A 25,623-nucleotide genomic window follows, 5' to 3' on the forward strand; every position below is an offset into this window, starting at 1 on the left:
TTTAATAGCAGTTTTTAAATTTCTACCTATCTTTTTTTCCTGAACTTTTCTGTTTTCATTTCTTTTTCGTTTTAGAGCTTCTTCATAGAAGACTATCCTTTCCAGTACTTATTTTAATTTTTTATTGATTAATTCCTATTTTGTAAGTTAGGATTTCTATACCTGATTCCTTAAACACTTTAATAACTTTATCACTATATATATATATATGTATATATTTGTATAATTTTTGATGTCATTTTATGACATCTTTGTTTCTGGCGATGATAAAGGAAAATACGTTTTTCACCAAAAAAAAATGTTTTAGTTTTTCCCCTAGATAAAAGCGAAGGATTTTTTTTGAAAATTCTATTCTTTCTAACTGAAAGTGTGGCTTACAAAAGCTGATTTCCTCTTGCGGGTTATTTCTTTAAATTTCTATTATAACATTTTGTTAGGATATAATTTATATAAATTGTATGTCATCCCTTTACAGGACCAAATATTTTCCTTAAAAATTACTTCTTCCTTTTTTTTGATTTATTTTAAAAGGCACTTTTAAAAAAAAATTTGCCAGATGTTTTACAACACAATGCGTCAGGTAAATTATAGTATTCAAATACCTTAATTTTTGCATTTATATAGATTTTTTTTGTAATATATGTTTTGCGTAAGATAATAGGCGATTGAATTTTATTCAGTCAATTTCTTAGGTCTGTATATTTTTTGCTGTTTCATTGTAATTCTACAACGGATACCAGCTTATGGTGGTAAGCCAAAACGTAAATTGTGATATGGCAACCTTTTTCATCTATTTGCAAAATTCTACCACAAATATTTCTCCTATTGTTTATTTTACAATGTTTATATTGTTAATTTTGTCTAACCACCTAATTTTCAGTGTGAATATAATAATCTACGCGATTCTGTCATTGGTTGGATTGTACTTAATTAATTTGGAAGATTTTGTTGATATTGTGAATTATTTTGGAAAATTGTTGATGTCACATTTAAGTAAAAAATCTGATGTGGGCATCACATGACTTCTTTGTACATCTACTAGGTTACATATACACATTTTTTTAAAATGAAACGTACATAACATTTTATTTCATTAATAACTTATGATATTTTTTCATATTTTTTTTATTTTTTATTATTGAATTATTTATTGTAATTTTTTTTACGAACCGGGGTTAATAATTATTAATAAATCTTTTTTTTTTTGTCTTCAGTCATTTGACTGGTTTGATGCAGCTCTCCAAGATTCCCTATTTAGTGCTAGCCGTTTCATTTCAGTATACCATCTACATCCTACATCCTTAACAATTTGTTTTACATATTCCAAACGTGGCCTACCTACACAATTTTTTCCGTCTACCTGTCCTTCCAATATTAAAACGACTATTCCAGGATGCCTTAGTATGTGGCCTTATAAGTCTGTCTCTTCTTTTAACTATATTTTTCCAAATGCTTCTTTCTTCATCTATTTGCCGCAATACCTCTTCATTTGTCACTTTATCCACCCATCTGATTTTTAACATTCTCCTATACCACCACATTTCAAAAGCTTCTAATCTTTTCTCCTCAGATACTCCGATTGTCCAAGCTTCACTTCCATATAAAGCGACACTCCAAACATATACTTTCAAAAATTTTTTCCTGACATTTAAATTAATTTTTGATGTAAACAAATTATATTTCTTACTGAAGGCTCGTTTCGCTTGTGCTATTCGGCATTTTATGTAGCTCCTGCTTCGTCCATCTTTAGTAATTCTACTTCCCAAATAACAAAATTCTTTTACCTCTATATTCTTTTCTGCTCCTATATTCACATTCAGTGGTCCATCTTTGTTATTTCTACTACCTTTCATTACTTTTGTTTTGTACTTGTTTATTTTCATGCGATAGTTCTTGCGTAGGACTTCATCTATGCCATTCATTGTTTCTTCTAAATCCTTTTTACTGTCGGCTAGAATTACTATATCATCAGCAAATCGTAGCATCTTTATCTTTTTACCTTGTACTGTTACTCCGAATCTAAATTGTTTTTTAACATCATTAACTGCTAGTTCTATGTAAAGATTAAAAAGTAACTGGGATAGGGAACATCCTAGTCGCACTCCCTTTTTTCTTACTGCTTCTTTCTTATGCTCTTTGATTATTATTATTGCAGTTTGGTTGTTTGAAAACGTTAGTGACTGTTCTTCTATTTCTATATCTGAACCCTAAACTTTTTAAAATGCTAAACATTTAATTTCAATCTACGTTATCAAATGCCTTTTTCTAATCTATAAATGCCCTGTATGTCGGTTTTTTCTTTAGTCTTCTTTCTACTATTAATCTGAGGCCTAAAATTGCTTCCCTTGTCCCTATACTTTTCCTGAAACCTAACTTCTCCTAACACTTCTTCCACTCTCCTCTCAATTCTTCTGTATAGAAAAATTGAGAGGATTGAGAATTAATAAATCAATATATTTAAAGTTAAAAAAAATTGAGATTAAGTCTAATTCGAAACAATGTGCCTTTCCCTTGTAAGATAAAAATATTTCATTAATTCAAATTTTATTTGGCTGTAACTCTGGAACCAATGAAAATAAGTAAAACTTATGCGTTGAAAGCTCTCAGTGAGGGCTTATTTCTGCAATTAAGAGAGTGCAAAATCCAAACTTTTTTGGGATTTTGGATTTTTTTGGACACTTTTGGTTCAGGCGATTGCAATCAAAACGAGACATGTGCAACTAGATGTTACAACACTCCTAAATTCAAAATTTCAACATCTTATCATTTTGAGTTATGCAAGATACATATGTACGTATGTACCTACATATGTACAGACGTCATGCTGAAACTAGTCAAAATGGATATTTCATTGAAATCTGAAAACCGAATTGTTTCGCAATCATTCCTTTACTTCGTTCGAGGAAGTAAAAAGATAGAGCAAGCCCTGGGCATATGTTGCCCTTGACACTTGAAGAAGAATCTGCCTCTACCTGACATAATGTCCCTGCCAACAAACATATTAGGAAAAACTAAAATATACCTTTTGATCACCTAATCAGTGGTCATTTTCTTCAAATGAGTTTTCTTTAAATATCTTCTTCAAATATGAATAATATTAAAATTATATTATGTATATAATTTACAAACACTAAAACTTGAAAACAATTACCGTAATTTGGAACTGAAACAGCTGCAACCAAATTTATATTTTATTAATATCATAATTTTAGTTGTTATTTTTTAAATAATTGATTTTGTTTCAACGATACAGTGCAACCAATAACCTGGTGTTATAAGCAAGTAGATTGTGATTGACGTAAAAAGGCAGTAATGATATATTATTGTTACAACTTAAAGGAAATGAAATAATATTATTGTTTCAAAAAATTTGAATACATATTGTTATATGTATTTACACGTAGACGATAAGAAATCAAACTAAAACCATTTTTGGGGTGTCATCCTCTCTGTGCCACTATATATAAATAAATTACTTTTTCCAATCGATACATAATAATACGTTATATGAATCGCATCAGAAACTGGTAGATATACTAATTCATGGTAAAATCTTGATCAGAACAGCATCACAACACATTTAATTGTAAAATAAAAAAAATTGTGTGTAATTAAAAGTCCATATTAATTAATTAACAGTATAAACACATGAAATAATGTTTAAGTAAAATACTTGAAGATAACAAATATAAAAAAAAACTAATTTAGTAGGCTTTAATAAAAATTATTTTAACATATATTTATATTATATGTTGATTGGGATACAGAAAAGTCAGGTTTTAATTTTATTTTAAATAAATTGGTTGGAAAATTTTTTAAATGATTTTGTGATTTAAATTTTTAAATAAAAACTGAAGCATAGCAAGACCCTTTCCTGTAAGCCAAAGTAATTTATTGATTTACACGAAAACAGTGCTGTTTGGTTTGATAGAGATGGACTTTGTTATTTTTTTTTTTAATTTGTGATAATTACTATTTATTTTTTTTTGCATTTAAAAAATAACTGAATTTACTATATTTTATAATATTTTTCTTAAGTTTTTTTTTGTATCCATGTGAAATTTAAGTCAAATTGGTTAGTAAAAAAATTTTTACAACCATCAAATTTATTAACTTCCTCTGTTTAGATATTTAATTTGAAATGATCAATGATCATTCAAAAAGTTCTTTAATCAAATGATACGAATTGGCCCACAATGAAAAGAAAAAATCTTTTTGATAAATTTTGACATCTTAAAAATTCAGGTGAATTTATTATTAAATAAATGAAAAAAGAACAGAAGATATTTTACATATTAGAAAAAAAAGTCTTGATAAAAAGAAATCTAGGGAAATTGTACATAATGTAAAGGTTTCTGCGGTAGAAGAGAAAAAAACAGAAACATTCGTGGTCTAAAGAGAGAAGAAAAAATTAAAGTAAAGTGGTGAAGGAAATATGGAAGAAAAGAAGAGAAAAATTGATGATATTTGTGTGGTTCTCTTAGAAGATCGATGTATGATAAAAAAAACCTGTCTGGGATGATATACATCAAAATAATATTGGTTAGAATATTATTTTGTGTTTATAAACTTCTTAAAAAAATTTTTTTTAATTTAAAGAAATAACAGAGATTAATACATGAGAGGAAATTGGCTTTCATAAACCGTATTTTAATGACTAGTGATAATAAATTACCAAGAACATCTTCATCTTTTAATTAGAAATAAAAAACGAAAGTGTATGTTGTGTTAAAGTTAAAAAAGAGTTAATCAATCACGAATAGAAATAATGAAATTAATCAGGAGTTAATAAAAAAAAAAAACTTTTGGCAAACTTGCACATTCGTAAATATAAACAAAAGGAAAATATCATTTTTTTAATTTTTAAATATCGGTTGATTAGATTAAATACATTTTGGCTATTATTTTTGATTTGATTGACCTGTTTTGGTATCTTACTTAGGATTAAAGAATTAATAAAGTTGTATAATTATATAAAAAAAAACAACAATTTTTGGGTGATGTTTGCAACTAATCCTTAATGTATTTTTTTTTTTAATGTGGAATGATGGTAGTACTTTATTTACCGATGTTATTTGAATTTGTAATTTTATCTTTCAAAATTATTATATTTTAATGTAGTAACATAGAAAATTGAAAAAAAAAAAGTTTTTGAAGGGTCATCAGTAGCTGCAAGTGTAATCTTTAAAAAAAAAATTGTTAAAAAACAATTCTTATCTTCTGTTTGTTAAATTGAACATTGATTGGGGGGGGATCATCAAGTGTTATTGTTATTGTATTTTTTATATATATATATATATGTATATGTTTAAATTGAATGCAATTATTTTTTTAAGACAGTGAAAAAGGTTTAAGAACAAAACAGTGTTCTTAAATATCCAAATAAAAATTATTAAAGTTTACTCTGAGTTAGAATTAACCCCTTGTACTGTTACCTCGAATTTAGATTCGGGGTAACAGTGCAAGGTGAAAAGATAAAGATGATACAATTTGCTGATGATATAGTAATTCTAGCTGATGATAAAAAGGATTTAGAAGAAACAATGAATGGCATGGTTGAAGTCCTACGCAAGAACTACCGCATGAAAATAAACAAGAACAAAACGAAAGTAATGAAATGTAGTATAAATAACAAAGATGGACCACTGAATGTGAAAATAAGAGGAGAAAAGATTATGGAGATAGAAGAATTTTGTTATTTGGGAAGTAGAATTACTAAAGATGGACGAAGCAGGAGCGATATAAAATACCGAATAGCACAAGCAAAACGAGCCTTCAGTAAGAAATATAATTTGTTTACATCAGAAATTAATTTAAATGTCAGGAAAAGATTTTTGAAAGTATATGTTTGGAGTGTCGCTTTACATGGAAGTGAAACTTGGACAATCTGAGTATCTGAGAAGAAAAGATTAGAAGCTTTTGAAATGCGGTGCTATAGGAGAATATTAAAAATCAGACGGGTGGATAAAGTGACAAATGAAGAGGTGTTGGCGGCAAATAGATGAAGAAAGAAGCATTTGGAAAAATATTGCTAAAAGAAGAGACAGACTTATAGGCCACATATTAAGGCATCCTGGAATAGTCGCTTTAATATTAGAGGGACAGGTAGAAGGAAAAAATTGTGTAGGCAGGCCACGTTTGGAATATGTAAAACAAATTGTTAGGGATGTAGGATGTAGAGGGTATACTGAAATGAAACGACTAGCACTAGATAGGGTATCTTGGAGAGCTGTATCAAACCAGTCAAATGACTGAAGACAAAAAAAAAAAATTCTGAGTTAAAAGATTAAAATCTTAATAATGAGGTAAGTGAAGTAAAGAGAAGGAGAAAGATAAAGCAAATAAAAAAATAAGTTAACGTTCAGTTGGGAAAATATGTTATACCAAAAATTGAAAGAATTTTATTATTTATGTAGTAAAACGCAAAGGATTAATAAAGTAAAAATTGGTGTGATACTAACCAGGTAAATTTTGATGAGAAAAGAAATTTTTTGGTGTAAGATTTAGGTTATATTAAAAAAACAATTATTTAAAATTAAGTGTATCAAATGCAGCTTTTTAAGGCAGGGAATCTGAAACATGGAAGTTTAAGAAGTCAAGTAAAATGAATTATGGAGTCTTATTAATTAATTAATCTATTAAAATAAATTGAAAAAATTTATTTAAAATATAAATAAATTGAAACAATTTATAAATAATTTGATTAATTATAAAATAAAGAACGGTAAAAATGAATCGAAAAGGACAAAGATTATTGGCAGATTATTTTTATTAAAGTAGACAAGATTGGTGGGCCATATTATATTATTAGGACTCCCCAGGATTAGTTAATTTTATTATAGATGAAAGTATCAATGGTAGAGATAGTAAACAGAAGACAAAGGTATGTTGATAGTCATAAGATAATAGGTAAACTTTGATATGAAATAAAAAGAACAAAAAAGTGTATAAAACCAATCAAATGGCTGATGACACAGTAAAAAGTATAAAAGTTTGTTTTTTTGTGTGTTTTAATTTTGTAAACAAAAATTTGAAAATAGATTCAATAATATTTTTGAAAGCAATAAATTAAATGTACTTAGTATCTACTTGCAACTGAAAAGTAAATAAGATATTAATTTGTGGTTTTGTGGAAAACCTGGTAGAAAAAGTCATTTTACAAGCTCACCACTCCCATAAAAAAAAACTATTAGATATCATTTACTGTACATCTCATGGGTGATAAAGGATTACAGGTAATCATTGTACTGATCTTATTGATGCAATGGTAACATCTTTGTCTTTACATCTGGAAAGTTCTGCTTTTGAATACCAATTAGGTTTAGATATTCATATATTACAGAATCTTATTTCTTATAAAAATTGGGAAAGAGTGGTGTAATTTTGCATCGGCCTATTTGTCATAATAAATAAATAAATAAATAATGTAAGTTAGGCCAGCCGAGGCATCCCTTTTAGTTCGATTTGTAGAATTTTGTGTTGCATAAAACTTAACACTGTGATTAATAACTCGCAGGAATGTTTAGTAATAATTTCGAAAAAGTTAAAAACTGTTGAGAAATATTTTAAAAAAAGGAGGTAATTTTTTTTCCTTTTGTGTGTGTTGTCATCTACTCTAGTTAATAATTCAAGATGGCTGTATAAAAAAAAAATCTTCAAATTTATCATTGTGATATATATATATATATATATATATATATATATAGCATTTGCATTTCTGAAATTACACTTTCCAATATGGTGGCCAACTACATTATTTTAAACGGAAACCTCATGTTTTTACTTCATTTTTGAGTAGAAAATAGTATTTTAAGACATTTTTATTCTTTGGTATTTTTCTCTAAATGCGTCCATTACGGACAGAGCTGTCGGCTAACAATTGTAAAATCAAATATGGTGGCCATCTGTATTATTTTAAGTGGAAAAAATAAAGTAAAAGTAAGGTTAAACGATTTTTATACCTTGAACAATGTGGTTCAAGTTTTATTTAGGAAAGAAGAATTCCAGTGACAGTTATAACAGATTTTAAACTGGCCATCATTAGTAAAATTACAGGGCAGTTACTCCTGAAAAGTCATTAACGACATTTGAAAATGTTTTGTGATGGATTTGTACAAAGTTAATTGTTATTTCTTCCAATAAAGCGTACTAAGATGTATACATCGGTCTTTTATGTATCTCCTCGGACATAATCTTAACGGGGAAAGATGTTTTGGAATGAGCGTTTAAATATTCCTTTATTTTGCCAGTTTTATGCTGGAGCTCCATCTTGTTGGAAATACATCGGTGGGAAACCACTTCGTTCCTCATTATTCCTAGAAATCCTGACGTATGATTCTTGTTATAACTATGAATTTATATGAACACCTTTCTCTTAGTGGTTATTTGTTCATGGCTTCATTCTTTAGCCTCCTCTATTTTTCTTCTGATGTTGTTTAACTGGGTTCATAAAAATATTTCACAAATAGTAATCAAACAAGGATAAAGATATCAACATTATTTATTTTGTAATAACATCGACCAAAAAGTGAAACAAATAGTTCATTTTAATTCCACCACAATGGCGTTTTGTAAGCAAGAAAGCTAAGAAGAACTTTAAATGGTGAGGGATTTTTCCCCGATTTTTTGAGTGAATTATTAAAAATATTCTATTGACATGCGTGATTGCTCTACCATTTTTCCAGTATGGTGACCGGCTTAATTTTCTTTAAAAATTGAAACCTACCAGTTTTTATAACATTTTACGTACAGTATATTACAACAGTAAGGTATTATTTTCTCATAAACACAACCATACAGGAGTTGCTTCTCATTTCCAGTTATATGTATCTACAATTTTATAATACTGTATAACACATTTTCTTGAAAAGTTAGTCTTGCCCATTATTTTCACAAATGGTTTTGAATTTATTTTCATAAATTTTTATTGCACATTAATTAAATTGATTCTTTTTTTAATTTTGTCATTTTTTAAATTATTTATTTATTTTTCCGAAATATTAATAAAAAGTTTATTAGTCAAATTTTTTTTTTATTATCTAAAATAATAATAGTCGTGATACCAAAGAAAGCAAGGGCAGATAAATGTGAAGAATACAGAACAATTAGTTTAACTAGTCATGCATCAAAAATCTTAACTAGAATTCTATACAGAAGAATTGAGAGGAGAGTGAAAGAAGTGTTAGGAGAAGATCAATTTGGTTTCAGGAAAAGTATAGGTACAAGGGAAGCAATTTTAGGCCTCAGATTAATAGTAGAAGGAAGATTAAAGAAAAACAAACCAACATACTTGGCGTTTATAGACCTAGAAAAGGCATTCTATAACGTAGACTGGAATAAAATGTTCAGCATTTTAAAAAAGTTAGGGTTCAAATACAAAGATAGAAGAACAATTGCTAACATGTACAGGAACCAAACAGCAACAGTAATAATTGAAGAACATAAGAAAGAAGCCGTAATAAGAAAGGGAGTCCGACAAGGATGTTCCCTATCTCCGTTACTTTTTAATCTTTACATGGATCTAGCAGTTAATGATGTTAAAGAAAGATTTAGATTCAGAGTAACAGTACAAGGTGAAAAGATAAAGATGCTACGATTTGCTGATGATATAGTAATTCTAGCCGAGAATAAAAAGGATTTAGAAGAAACAATGAACGGCATAGATGAAATCCTACGCAAGAACTATCGCATGAAAATAAACAAGAAGAAAACAAAAGTAATGAAATGTAGTAGAAATAACAAAGACGGACCACTGAATGTGAAAATAGGAGGAGAAAAGATTATGGAGGTAGAAGAATTTTGTTATTTGGGAAGTAGAATTACTAAAGATGGACGAAGCAGGAGCGATATAAAATGCCGAATAGCACAAGCGAAACGAGCCTTCAGTAAGAAATATAATTTGTTTACATCAGAAATTAATTTAAATGTCAGGAAAAGATTTTTGAAAGTATATGTTTGGAGTGTCGCTTTACATGGAAGTGAAACTTGGACAATCGGAGTATCTGAGAAGAAAAGATTAGAAGCTTTTGAAATGTGGTGCTATAGGAGAATGTTAAAAATCAGACGGGTGGATAAAGTGACAAATGAAGAGGTATTGCGACAAATAGATGAAGAAAGAAGCATTTGGAAAAATATAGCTAAAAGAAGAGACAGACTTATAGGCCACATACTAAGGCATCCTGGAATAGTCGCTTTAATATTGGAAGGACAGGTAGAAGGAAAAAATCGTGTAGGCAGGCCACGTTTGGAATATGTAAAACAAATTGTTAGGGATATAGGATGTAGAGGGTATACTGAAATGAAACGACTAGCACTAGATAGGGAATCTTGGAGAGCTGCATCAAACTAGTCAAATGACTGAAGACAAAAAAAATAAAAAATTATAATATTTATTTTTGTAAATTGTAATAAAAAACTATGCCAAAATAAAGTAAAAAGACATGGAGTTGTACTTATTTCATCCATTACCTCAGCTTGGGAATGTGTTTTTTCCTTTTATTTTTTTTAATGTAGAGTCTCGGCCCTTTATAACAGTTATTTCATACCTTTTAATTGGACTTCATAGAAAAAATTCTTGTGTTAAATGTTTTATTTATAAAGCCTTCTCTCAGTAAATTGCATTTATGCAAAGTGGTTTTGTGTCTATATAAAGTATTAGTTTAATACTCTTAACTAGTCACGCTGATGATGGATTAAATTTGTAATTTTGTAAAAATACTATAAAAATGTAATATGTTTTAAAGGAGATGTTGACTTAACAGTAAATTTTATCTAGTTGTTGTAGGGTGTAACAAAAAGGTATTTTTTTTAACGTTAGATGTAATTTGTTGACTACTACGTGTTTAGTTCAGTTTTATTATATTCTAGTTGAGCATCATATTACATCAAGGTTAATTTTTTTTTTCATTATTTTTGGCTCAAAGTGCAGGAGGAGGACATATGTAGGTGTGTACTTGTCTTATTACATACTGAAGTACAGTTTTTGTTTAATTTAATATACTTAGTTATAATTTTTATTAATTGATAATTTTTTTCTAAGAAAATTTTTAAAATTATCTATTTTATGTTTTTTTTTTTTTCTATGTAATTTGTGTAAAATTGAACAATTTATTATTTTTTTTCAAGTAGTTTGTATTATTTTTTTATCATAATTATATTTGGCAAGCTTAAATTCAATTGAATGCAAAACTACTTTAAAAAATAAATAGCTAGGCTCAGTAAAAAAAAAAAAAATTGTATAAAAAAATTCAGATAAAATATATTTTATTGTACTGTATGTGTTTGTTGATAGATAAAAGTATTACATTACGATGGCCTTATAAAAAAAAGTTATTTTTATTATTACTTTCGTTAGTTTAAAATTATTATATCTATCTGTAAACCATTAAATAGCGAAATAAATTGTTATATTATTTAAGCTATTAAGTTTTTGTTATCATTATCTTTTTTCTTCTTTTTCTTTACCTAAATTGTCTTCTTTTTTATGTAGGTTGAACATTTTTATTTAATTAGAACTTTTTATATTATAATAATATTGAAGGATGACATCAGAATTTTTTCTTTGTGTGTGTGTGTGTGTGTGTTTTTTACAAATATATATGTTGTAATGTATTTTTTTATCTCTTCTTATTGTCTGTTGCTTTATTCCTTGGATTCTCGTTTTTCTCTTCATTCTTTATAAGTTTTATTTTAATAAACTTAAAAAAAAAATAGGGAAAACATTTTCAGTTCAATCGGTTTTAATTGGTTTTTTTTTTTGTTGAGGTAGTTCCTTTGATTTTCCTATAGTTGAAATGTTTTTGAGATAAGCTTAAATGAAATTTCTTTCAACAAGAGTACTAAGTATTGTACGCATAGATAATTCAAAGATAATTTTTTTTAATCATCACTTAGTTGATTCTAATATTTAAAGTATTTTCACGTAAAACTTAGGATAAAAAATAATAATATACATTATTTTAAAATACAAATATTTTTTGTAACAATAAATCAAACAAAATGTATATTAAATCTTTTGCCGCACTCGGATGCATTTATCGTAAAATGATTTCTTAGGTTTATAGAGGATTCTGAATCTTATATTTGATTTTTAACCCACAGGTATGTTTATTTATCAATTTATAAAATCTTGCGAAAACACAACTTCAACAGGAAATGGTGTCTAAATTAACACAAACTGATTTAGTGTACTATTTTGTTATTTTTTTACGAATCTGAATAAAAAATAAACACAATGGAAATTAGGATATAATATAGATGAAATATTATTTATTTCAGTATACAATAAATATATCAAGTTTATTTTTTATGGTAATCGGTAAAAGGTTTTGGGTGAAGTTCAACTTGTACCCTTAACACACAAAAATACCGTTGTACTTTTACATCGTCGGGTGCGGATTATTTTATTATTTACATTTTGTTCAGGAAGATGATTATCAAGTGAGAGTCGCCAAGTTGTTGCAGTTAAAAACATTGTTGGTTGTCCAAGTCTCTGCATATGTGGATTAGCAATCGCTTTCATGTTATTTGTTTTTGATGATAATTATGCGATAACTACAAATCGTTGAAGTTTGAGTCACTCGACTTTTTCTTTGTGGACGTATTGATAAAACTTCCACAAATTTACTGAAGCTACATCAAGAAAGTTTGAAAGCAAAGGCTACCATAATTTTTTTCTTTTCATTGTTATTTGATAATTGCTGATACTATTGTCCAATGAATCAACCCTACGCACCCATATATATTATTAGCCATCCATAATTTTACACAGGATTCAAATTAAGCATTTTTTTTTTTTTTATATTAATACTGTACTGTATTGAACATTTTTAAAAACTTTTTTTTCAATTTATGAATCCAGTTTTTATGTCAGGGAAAACTTACCATTTTTGTCTCCATTTAAACTTGTGAACGAAATAAATCTGGTTTATTGAAAATCTAGAATGTTGCAAATATATTGTGATAAAAGAGAGAAATATTTTTGTTAAATGTTTCATGAAAAAAAAATCGTGTGTATTTAAGTTAAAATAATTTAAAATTATTTCTAAGTATAATTTTTTTTTCTTTTTGTTAACAGGGGCAATGGGGGATTTACAGCATTTTTGCCTTCGTTGGAATAACTATCAATCAAGTATTACATCAGCATTTGAAAACCTCAGGGACGATGAAGACTTTGTTGATGTAACACTCGCTTGTGAAGGAAAAAGTCTGAAAGCGCATAGAGTTGTCCTGTCGGCATGCAGTCCATATTTCAGAGAATTATTAAAAGTATGTATGCTTTATCTAATATTAGATTTTTCCTTCTCACTTTTACCATAAATGTTTTTCAGCTATGTTAATCAGGTGGTTCTATTTCAAAATGTTGTTTTCAATGTTACAGTGTAAAATTTCACTTGAATACATTTTACACGTTGCAGCCTAATGAAAGGGTTATATATTTAACAGTTTTAAAATTTATTTGTGTAAGTGAATTTATTTTTCATCTAGAAGTTCTGGGTTCAAATCCTGATCAGGTGTGGCATTTTTAGTATGCTATGAAATTTCTACTCTAGTATTCCTTTGCTCACGCTTTGTTTGAGCTAGTGAAATGAATTTGTTAAAAAAAAAAGAATTTCATTAATTAACTGATCATATTTTTTTTTTAACTTTAGTATTGTACAATGCTTTAGACAATGCACTTGTTGCATACTAGTACAACAATACATAATATTGACTTAGTTTACAGTAATTGGGGTAAGTGGTTTCTACGAACATCCAGATATATCTGCAAAGGTTTTTTCTTTTTTTTTGAAGACTTACAAGTTGGTCATATGAAATGTTGTTGGTGAAATCATGAATAACAGGATGAAGTTCCTGGAGTCTGTAGAGATTTCCTCATTACTTTTTCTTTAACCTCAAAAGTAAACATCTAAAGTCTGGAAAACAAGGTTGCCACAAGCTCTAAGAAATAATTCGATCTTCAAAAATTTCTTGCAACAAGTTCATGGACTACCTACCTGGCTGTATGCACGGTCGTGGTGTCTTGTTGAATCCAAGCATTATTGATTTCATACTGGGCTACTTCTGTCCATGAACTGGTGAATAATTTCACAATAACAAGTTGAATTTATTGTTTCTCTGAAAAATATCAGGATGATCATTCTTTTCATCATTTAGAAAAATTTCATTATGGCTTATGAATTGTTGGCAGATCTTAAACTTCAAGTTTTAAGCTTCCAGATATTCTGCACGTAAATGGAACCATGCCTCATCAGTATTGAATACGTAGTCCAAAACATCGTCAGAATTTTTTGCTAGAAACTTTGAAACCATTCACGATATTGAATTCACTTTCCACAGTCTGTGGGCAGTAACTTTTGAACTGCTTTTACTTTATATGTAATGATACTGAGCTTCTTATGAATTGCTTTGTATTGAGGTGTAACATCAGTGTTTTTCAGTTGTATCAGTTTTCAAACAGACTTATTAGGACTACCTTGTATACCAGCCAGTATATCTTGCAGTTTTTCTTCATGTATTACTGATGGTCTACCGTTTCACTCATAGTCCTTTACCCATACCATCCCCTTAAATTTCTTGATCAGTACTTTTACTCCTTGTTGATTAGAAACTGGTGAATGTGGAAATCTAACGGAAAACTGGGCTTCCACTGTCTACGTTTACTCACTGTGCTCATGAAAGATGTATTCAGTGAGATAGTTTTACTGTTCTAAAGTTAACACCCTTCTCAGTGCACATGGAAAGACCTAGTCTCGGCTGTTTGCATACAATGAACAAGAGAGAACCAGACAATGCCATGTGTGAAGATCACCAACTTGATTGACTCATGAAACAAACTGTACACAATGCAGGATTACCAACCTTTGAAGAAATCATTACTCGCAACTTATATCAATCTCGTAACTTATCATTTTTAAATAGGTGTGTAGCTACTTTACAAATGCATTACATAATATTGGTAAAAAATAATTGAAAAGCAGTAAATTTTCAATAGAGAAACATAGAAAAACCTTTTTACAAGGTAATTTATACAAAATTATTAGAAATTTTGGATGATATAAAATGACATTTTTATATGCCACCAAATTTTTAGCATCTCATATATATTTGATAGCCAAGTCTAGTAAAGAAAATAATAGAATTAAGGTAAATTTACAAATTAGATAAGGTATGTTATTGATACTGTTTAATTTATCAATGTTTTTTCCAGATTCTTTGATAATTATAATAAGTTCTGAAAAGAACTTGCTCTGAGAGTTTTACATTTTTTAACAAAAAAAAACAAAAGAAATGACTTTTTATGACAAGGATTTAATCAGAACAAAAGTTGTAATTGAAAATAAAATGATAGAACAAGTATTGAATGCTAAATATCTGAGATGTAAAATTTCAGTTTGGTGTGAATAAGATGTAAAAAATCTCATAAGTTAAAAAATCTCATTATTAGAAATGTAAAGTCAGTTGAGCTTTCAGAAATAAACCTAGAAGAAACAGAATAAAATTTCTTAAAACTGTGTCAGTCTTGGCTTTTATGTATGGAACAATCGTGGCATCTTATTAAGTATAGTGAGAAAAGAATTCGGTCAGCAGAAATGCTTTGTTTGTTATATACAAGGTGCTAACCAAAAGTTCGGGGAATTTCACCATAAAAATAAAATAGCTTACTATAACTAATAATTTCCACTGTCTCCTTCAAAGTAATCCCCTTCGGCATTTTCCAATGATTCCCTGCATCCCTGGAAGTCTGCAGGTGTAAGTGTTCGAAGCATGTACTGCGTTTCTTCCTGAATCTCCTCAGTTGTGTTAAAACGATGACCTTTCATTTGAAATTTTATTTTTGGAAAGAGAAAAAAGTTGCACGCGGCAAGATCAGGGGAATAGGGTTGGTGGGGAATCACTACCGTCATTTTAGAAGCCAAGAAATTCCGAGCGGCTAGCGATGTGTGCGCGGGTGTATTGTCATTATGCAGAACCCAGCTGTTGTTACCCCACAGATCTGAACGTTTGCGCCTAATGCTTTCATGTAACCGCTTCAAAACTTCACAATAGAGCATCCCATTGACAGTTTAACCAAGAGGAACAAATTCCTTACGGATAATGCCTTTGATGTCGAAAAAAACAATCATCATGGACTTCACGTTGCTGCGAACTTGGTGTGCTTTTTTTGGCCACAGTGAACTTGGCAACTTCCACTGCGACGACTGCTGCTTAGTTTCAGGGTCATACCCGTACACCCATGTCTCATCACTGGTTATGATGTTGTAGATGAAGTTAAGGTCATCTCTTGCTGAATATTTCAATTCACTACAGACAGCTACGCGATTTTGTTTCTGGTTGCTGTTCAACAGTCTCTGTTCGAATTTTGCAGCAATGCTTCTCATGTTCAAATTGTCCAATAAGATGCGTTGCACGGACCCATATAACATTGGTACGACTGCACAAACATCATGGATTGTTTGTCTACGATCTGCAACATTAGCCTCTCACACTTTTGCGATGTTTTCCAGTGTTGCGCTTGTTGATGGTCTTCCTGAACGCTCATCGTTATCGACGTGTCGTTCGTCCATCTTTGAATCGTTTGTACCACAAAAAAGTTTTACTTTTACTCATAGCATTGTCACCAAATGCTTCCACAAGCACGCGATGAATTTCTGCACCAGTTTTTTTAAGCGTGAAGTAAAATTTGATGCAGGTTCTTTGCTCTTTAAAATCTGCCATTGAGAACTTTGCCGAAGCAGTAAAACACAGCGTTACACAACCGCACGAAAGTCGACAATGCAGCCTCTCACCATCACAGCTGTTGGAACACTGATTCATAAAGAATACTGTTAGCCACATCTAGTGGCAGCAGGTCATACCAGCAATGGTTCGTGCGCGAAATTCAAATTCCCCGAAATTTTGGGTAGCACCTCGTATTAGGGTTACATCTTCATCATTAATTTTATGTAAAACTAAACTCCCATCACGGTAACTGAAATCTTGAAAGAATGTAAATAAATAACAGCACACCAGACTAGTTGAACAATTACCACAAAATTATGATTTGTCATTTTCTTTTATTGTCATTTTGTCATTTTCTGTGATATATGAAAGAATTTTTTTTTTTAAAGAAAACTGTTTGAAGGCTTCAAAAAGGGAAATTAAAATATGAATGAAATATAATATAGAGGAACAAGTGCTGTTGATGATGGTGTGTAATATCCTGAATGTTAAGAATCATAATAGGTTAGGGAAAAGTTTATTTGTGGTTTTTTTTATATTTCAAATAAAGTTTATTAAACCAAATATATGACGTTTTGATTGACTGCCTTTTGCCACTTTTGAGGTAGAAATCATAATCTCATCATCGATGAGAACACAGAGAACCTCTGTGTTTATTGAATGAAAAACTGTGATAAATGATTTTCACAGGACTCTTTGTTAGCCACCTTCATATCGTTCAAAGAGTTCAGTAAAACTGGTGGATGCATCAAAACTTCACAACCAAGCTCGTCGATTTTCAACAGATCTCCAAAGGTATGTCGACGAGTCTAGTGTTGTCATGGTGGAAGTATGAACATTTCCTGTCAATCATTTTATCATGATTGTTTGGCATAATCTTTTCAGTTGTTGGTAGTAGAGGTTAGAATCATTTGTTTAATCAAACAGCGGCTAATAGTGAACTATTCCTTTCTGATTTCAACACACATGGCATAGTAACACTTTTCTTATGTATATCTTGGTTTTGCCACTGTTTACGGAACTTACCTTTCTTTGATCACGATATTTTTTGTTCATTATTAAAATTAAATAAAAACCCATTAAAAAAAATTATTAATTAAATTTTTATGTGATCCATTTTTCTTCACCGGCATTGACCCATTCAGTAACGGTTTGATTTCATTCAATTTTTAGTAACAGTTTGCAGTTTGTAATTCGTTCCATTAAAGTTTTCATTGTTGAATCATATAGCTACCAAATATTGAGTTTTTTTTATATCCAGCCTTCATTAAATGATTTTAAACCGTTTTGTAGTTCATGATTTGTTTGTTACTGGTATCACAATCAGTAACATGATTTCATCAGCTTTTTTAGTCATTGACCGTCCATTACTGACGTCAAAGTTTTCAAATTAAAAATGCTGGAACTAACTTTCTGCCACACATACTGATACATAACATCAAAAAACATCACAGATTTTTTTTTTAACAGCCTGAGTTACATTCTTCCCTTTTCTGTAATAAAATTTCAAAATGTATCAAATTTCTTCTTTATTTTCACTCATTTTCAAACTTTTAAATAAATAAAACTTTTATATTCATAACCTTTCTAAAAATATTTAGTATTTAATACTAGTATTTAAATATTTAGTATTAATGAGTTTTTACAAACAGATGTTACAATTCCTTTAAGAAAAGTATTAAAAGTTTCTTATAGAATAATTGTAATTTTTTTTACTGACTTTTTAAAGAAAAGTATGGTATTACTTTCAGTTTGCAGGATGGGAATGGGGAGTGAAAATGATTAAATTTTTTTTACATTTTGAGTATGAGTACGAAAATACCGTACACTTAAATTATGGTATTATTATATATTTATTTATAGGCTAAGTGTAAAGTTTGTGGCACAAAAATCTCCAAAATTACTTGTTCAGTTTCATTGAAATTTAGATATTTACTGTAATAATGTAGCTAAAGTTGTGCATGTAAAAATTTGATCAAGAATTGGTGGTTCGTTTTTGAGTTACATTCAATTTAAGGTTTAAAAATTTGAGCAGGTATATTAGAAGCATTGTTCATTACGATGCTGCAAGTTGGAAAGTTGATGTTTCTTTATCTGCGGTATTTATTGTTAGCAATATTGTTTGGTATATTCAGTTAAAATTATCTACTTTGAGGGTCATGATGACTGGGTATGTGTTAGAGTAAGGCAAAAGGATAAAAAATAAAATAATGAAAAGTCCGCCTTGTTGCGAAGAACGACGCAAGAGTTTTTTTTTCTTTTAATCGGTTAGTTTGTTTTCTTTTATATTTGATTTATGATTATTGTTTGCACTTTTTTCTGTAGTATATAAGGTATATTTGTAAGTTTATTTATTTTTTATTTTACTATTTTGTGGCTGCTTATAGGGTTTTACTGTCCTAGCAGCAAATTTAAATAAAATCAATCATTTTTTTCCCATCCTCCTCTGTTAGTCTTATTCTTTCATCTACCTATTTCATGCTTTTCTCCATTTTCTCAGTTTGAGAATATCAACCAGTTTTTTGTCTGATTTCCTTTTCCTCCCCTGTATTCGTCAATTAAAGTAATTTTTTTCACAGCTCTGCTTTCTGGCTTTTTTTTAATATATCTTTTCTAATGTTGTATTTCTTATTTGCTAGTTTTATAATTCTTATTCGACATATACTTTTAAGTCCGATTTTGTTAGCATATACATGCAGAAGATACAAGTATATCTTCTGTTATCCTGGTAAAGGCAGTTACTGTTATACGGATTTGAATACAGGATACCGGTGATCTTTGGTTGTTGGGTTTCATTTAACCGCACTTCTCAGGAATGTTCTTGGAGGTGCAGTTTACCATCTTATCAAAGTTCTAATTTTTAATATAAAATTACAAACATTTATTAATAAACTAAAACAGGTTTTGATTAATTTTAAAAAAAACTTTTAAGATGAATCAATCCGAACTTATCAACAAATTGCTTTTAAAGACTTCATAAGGTTTACAGCCCTACTTACTTCTAAATGCTTATTAATCTAATAAATATATTCTTTAACCACAAACTGAATCAGGTTTAATGGTTTTTTTTAAAACGAGGTCTTTCGTTGTTGACATTCCTGGTTGCAAAAACAACTGAAGATACTTCAAGAAAGTTTTCTGAAGCATTTTATCATAAATTTTGGTTTGAGTTATCATCAGGAAAGTTTGTATGTTTTTAATTAGCATCATCATTCTTTGTAATAAAGAAAAACAGCAAATTCTAATTATTGTTTTATATTGAAAACATCTTAAATATTTTTGTGATTTCTATTCAGAGTGGTGCTGTAGAAACATTTTTGTATTGATTAATAATTTAAGCGTTTTAAAGTTAAGATCAAATTTTTTTTAAATCGTCATCTATTGAAAAGTTTATTTAAAACAAGCTTTCTTGGCCGATTAATTAAAATTGATAATGGATTCTGTCAGAAACAAACCAAACTTAATTTTTATTCAATTTTCTATACTTTTTTTTTTAACTTCTATTTATTTATTTCAGTTAACTCTTTTCAGTCTCTCTTAATTAATTTAATAAATCATTAAACTGCTATTTCTTTATTATTAATAATTGATTATACTTAAATTTGCAATTTATTTTCTGAGATTTAGTTAAGTGAAATTTTGTTATTTCAGCTAAATTTCAATATTTTTAGTATTTTTTTTTTATTTCAGAATAAATATTATCCCCTTTTTAAATTAAAAAAAAAAAAAAAATACGTTTGATTTTGTATCATTTGATCATTTTTATAGAAAAGAAAGGTATTTGTTTATAAACGCACTGGCATTATCTTCTTTTTTTTTTATGCAACTTCAGATTTCATGAGAAAATGAATAATATCACTTTTAGATTACGTTGACCCCTTTTTCTGACAAATCGTTCATATATCAACATAACCTAACCAAATATAACCTACTCTTGCTAACCTCGTTGAATCAATATTAAATAGTGTGCGTATTTAAAAAAAAAAAAACAAGATTAGTGAGTGAAGTGAGTGTAGGTTATGTTTATATACGTATGATTTGTCAGTACACAAAATCAACATTTTTTTTTGTCTTCAGTCATTTGACTGGTTTGATGCAGCTCTCCAAAATTCCCTATTTAGTGCTAGTCGTTTCATTTCAGAATACCCGCTACATCCTACATCCTTAACAATTGTTTTACATATTCCAAACATTGCTACCTGCACAATTTTTTCCTTCTAACTGTCCCTCCAATATTAAAGTGACTATTCCAGGATTCCTTATTATCTGGTCTATAAGTCTTGTCTCATTTTCTAACTATATTTTTCCAAATGCTTCTTTTTTCATCGATTTGCTGCAGCATCTCTTCATTTGTCACTATCCACCCATCTAATTTTTAACATTCTCCTATACCAGCACATTTCAAAAGCTTCTAATCTTTTCTTCTCAGGAACTCCGATCGTTCAAGTTTCACTTCCATATAAAGCTACACTCCAAACATATACTTTCAAAAATCTTTTCCTGACATTTAAATTAATTTTTGATGTAAACAAATTATATTTCTGACTGAAGGCTTGTTCTACCATCTATTTGGCATTTTATATCACTCCTGCTTCGTCCATCTTTAGTAATTCTATTCCCAAATAACAAGATTCTTCTATCTCCATATTCTTTTGTCTTCCTATTTTTACATTCAATGGTCCATCTTCGTTGTTTCTACTACATTTCATTTTGCTCTTGTTTATTTTCATGTGATAGTTCTTGCATACGACTTCATCCATGCCATTCATTTTTCCTTTTAAATCTGCTTTTCTCTCGGCTAGAATTACTGTATCATCAGCAAATCATGGCACCTTTATCTTTTCACCTTGTACTGTTACTCTGGATCAAAATTGTTCTTTAACATCATTTACTTCTAGTTCTGTGTAAAGATTAAAAAGGAACGGTAATGGGGAACATCCTTGTCACACACCCTCTCTTATTACAGCTTCTTTCTTATGTTCTTCAATTATTATTAATGTTGCTGTTTGGTTCCTGTAAATGTTAGCAATCATTCTTCCAACTCTGTATTTGAACCCTAATTTTTTTTAAATGCTGAACATTTTATTCCAGTCTACATTATCGAGTGCCTTTTCTAGATCTATAAATGCCAAGTATGTTGGTTTGTTTTTCTTTAATCTTCCTTCTATTATTAATCTGAGCCCTAAAATTGCTTCCCTTATCACTATACTTTTCCTGAAAGCAAATTGGTCTTCTCGTAATACTTCTTCCACTCTCCTCTCAATTCTTCTGTACAGAATTCTAGTTAAGATTTCTGATGCACGGCGAGTTAAGCTAATTGTTCTGTATTCTTTACATATATCTGCTCCTGCTTTCTTTGGTATTATGATTATCACACTCTTTTTGAAGTCTGATGGAATTCCTCCTTTTTCATGAATATTACACACCAGTTTGTATAATCCATCAATCGCTTCCTCACCTGGACTATGCAGTAATTCTATAGGCATTCCGTCTATTCCAGGATCCTTAATGCCATTCAAATCTTTTAATGCTCTCTTAAATTCAGTATTGGTTCTCTCCTTTCATCCTCTTCGACTTCCTCTTCTTTCTTCCTCTATAACACCATTTTCTAATTAATTTCCTCCGTATTGCTCTTCAATATACTCCACCCACCTATCGACTTTGCCTTTTGTGTTGTAAATCAGTTGGTCATCTTTGTTTATTTAGTATATTATTAGATTTTAATTTATGTACACCAAAATTTTCCTTAACTTTCTTGTATGCGCCATCTTTTTTTGCCAATGTTCATTTCTCTTTCCACTTTTGAACACTTTTCTTTAATCCACTCTTCTTTCACTAGTTTGCACTTCCTGTTTATAGTATTTCTTAATTGCCGATAGTTCCTTTTACTTTCTTCATCACTAGCATTCTTATATTTTCTATGTTCATCCATCAGCTGTAATACATCGTCTGAAATCCAAAGTTTTCTACCAGTTCTCTTTGTTCTACCTAAGTTCGCTTCTGCTGATTTAAGAATTACCTTTTTAACATTCTCCCATTCTTCTTGTATGTTTTCTACCTTATATTTTTTACTCAGACCTCTTGCAATGTCCTTCTCAAAAATCTTCTTAACCTCCTTTTCCTCATGTTTCTCAAAATTCCACCAATTCTTCTGACACCTTTTCTTCAGGTTTTTAAACCACAATCTAAATTTCATTATCACTAAATTATGGTTGCTATCAATATCTGCTCCAGGGTAAGTTTTGCAGTCGTAAGTTCTAAATCTTTACTTAACCAAATCTACATAATCTAAACAAACACCCATCATTCACTTGCTAACATATTTTTTGTTTAATACATTGTAATAATAATTCAATAATACATTGTTTTTTGACAAAAAAGTTGCATAAAAAAAAAGTGGTGGTGTGATAACTAACAAGTACCAAAAGAAATCCTGTTATAATTTGCATTTTAATAAAAACATCTTTAGATTTACCATTATCATTAAAATAAAACTAAGTATTGAATCTTTTTGGCAGACTTATTTCAAAGGTTAAAAAACTTTTAAGTTTTTTTTTTGGAGGGTAGCACGTTTCATGGTAAAAGTTACAGATAATTTTATAAATGAGGTTATTTGAAGTAGATGTCATATGTTGTACTTAGTCTTCAACTAAGTTAAAAAATGGTAGTTTGCATGGTGGTGACAATTTTCTAAAGAACATCCTGGGCATAGATTTTGATTTCATGCAGTAATCGTATAAAAATAAGATAATTATGGTAAGAGGGAGTGTGTCCTTTTTTTTTACCATATTGTCTTAGTTTAATTGTACATTTTCATCATCTTTTTCCTGAAAGTACCTTCTCTACATTTCAGAGCGTATGAGTTCTAGGGACTTAACATAATTTATATTTAACATTATCGATATATTTCTTATTACAATTATGTTTTTTCCTGCCTGATTTTAATTATTTATTTTTATATCGGCGCTCCAGAAGATTTTTCCTTGTTAAATTTTCATTATTTAAAACTGGATTTGAGCGACAAATATGATCCGTGTTGTGCAATTGTTATCAGATGAGACACTATGTCAGAATAAAGATACACAGTCATGTGTATGTTGATTCATTTTGTTTGGTTTTGCTGACAGATATATAATTTAATATATGACATATCATTACTATATAATTTAATATTATTTTAGTAATTTATGTAAATATGAAAATTAATTATATTTCAGTTAAATATTAAAACATATATAATATGTAACTATTTACATTATACGTTTATATATTTCAGATATATTTTGAATTATTTATCTTCTACAATAATAGATTGTCTAAACTACAATTGATTTGTTTATTAATTCTTATATGAGTAGTCATTGCAGATTTATAATTGCAATGCTTTTTTCTATTCTGCAGTGTTTTGTTATTAGCCATTAATAAGTGCTAATAGCGTTGTGTGAAACCATTCTGAATATTTAATTTTGGTGATCACTTTGAATCATTTTATTAATCAGGTCGGGGTTTCAATCATTGACACTTTTATCTTTGCTTTATATTGTTTAATTTCCAGGATACCACTTCCTGAAACATTTAAGATTGTACAGTAAAGAGGATTATAACTATTTATTTTTTTAAGAAGTGCTATTTTTAAAATAATTTTGTTATAGTAGTGTGTAGTTTATACAGTAAAGAAAAAACTGGCTGCATCTCATATTATACAAAAATGTAATTCATAAAATTGAAATTCATGAATTGAACATTATTACATTAAAAAAAAATCTGAAAATGAAAATTTATGAAATAATATTTTATTAATGCTGGGGCTATTCATTAACTTATAAAAAGTTTTGGATCTTTTATTTGTGATATCATATAATGTAACTGTTTCTTCTACGGTTCATATAATATTTTTAATTTGTTAAAATTGTAATTTTCTTTTTTTCATAAATGACATGATCAATTTATTTTATATATTTTAATTATACTCTGTATACATATATTGGAAAATTAATTAGGTCATGTGAAAAAGTTAATTTAAGTTCTAAGTATAAGAACGTTAAACATTACCTGACTTTCTTGGTCCAACGAATTAATCTGTCGTATTCTGATGGATTAGAGGCAAGTCTGTACATCATAATTCTTTTGGTACAATTTCTCAGTTGTTTTGAGTTTCATGAATGAATGTTTACCATGTCTGTGACGATCTAAATTTAAAAGATGGGAATTAAATTTGTAGTGTTACAATTCATTTTTACTTACATATATGAAGTAAAGGAAGTATTGTGATCGTGAAAAATTTTGGTTTTTAGATTTCAGTGGAAATATCCATTTTGACCATCCCTGAATTCATTTTGACTAGTTTTGGCATGACATCTTTACATACGTGCATATGTATGTACTATATGTAGGTTTAGCTATGTAGGTGTATCTTTCATAACTCAAAAACGATTAGACATAGGATGTTGAAATTTTGGATTTAGGATTGTTGTATCAAATAGTTGTGCATTTCGTTTTTTGATTGCAATTGATTAAACCAAAAGTGTCCAAAAAAGCCCAAAATCCAAAAAAAAATTTAGATTTTGGGCTTTTCCTTAACTGCAGTAATAAGCCCTCATTGAGAGCGCTTTTCAACGATAATCATAAGCGGTACTTATTTTTATCGGTTCCAGAGTTATAGCCAAAGGAAATTTTAATTAATGAAATATTTTGATCTTATAAGGGGAAGACACATTGGTTCAAATCAGATTTCATCTTCTTTTTTTTTTTTAATTTAAATATATTGATTTATTAATAATTAATAACAATAAAAAAAAAAATATGAAAAAATATCAGAAGTTATTAATGAAATAAAATTTTATGTACTTTTCATTTAAAAAAATGTATATGTAATTTAATAGGTGTACATGGAAGTCATGTGGC

The 25,623-nt window shown here is 29.0% G+C and overlaps 1 protein-coding gene across 1 annotated transcript in view; it reads left to right on the top strand.

The window, feature by feature from the left end:
- Positions 1-25,623, top strand: part of br (broad-complex core protein) — a 191,159-nt gene that overhangs the window by 33,246 nt on the left and 132,290 nt on the right. The window contains exon 2 of the mRNA XM_075381351.1: positions 13,076-13,266. Within this exon, the coding sequence (XP_075237466.1) occupies positions 13,081-13,266 (186 nt within the window). The 5' untranslated portion in view covers positions 13,076-13,080. The remainder of the gene's footprint in view (positions 1-13,075; positions 13,267-25,623) is intronic.

Source organism: Lycorma delicatula, chromosome 13 (assembly GCF_047948215.1).
Source record: "Lycorma delicatula isolate Av1 chromosome 13, ASM4794821v1, whole genome shotgun sequence".
Taxonomy (NCBI): domain Eukaryota; kingdom Metazoa; phylum Arthropoda; class Insecta; order Hemiptera; family Fulgoridae; genus Lycorma; species Lycorma delicatula.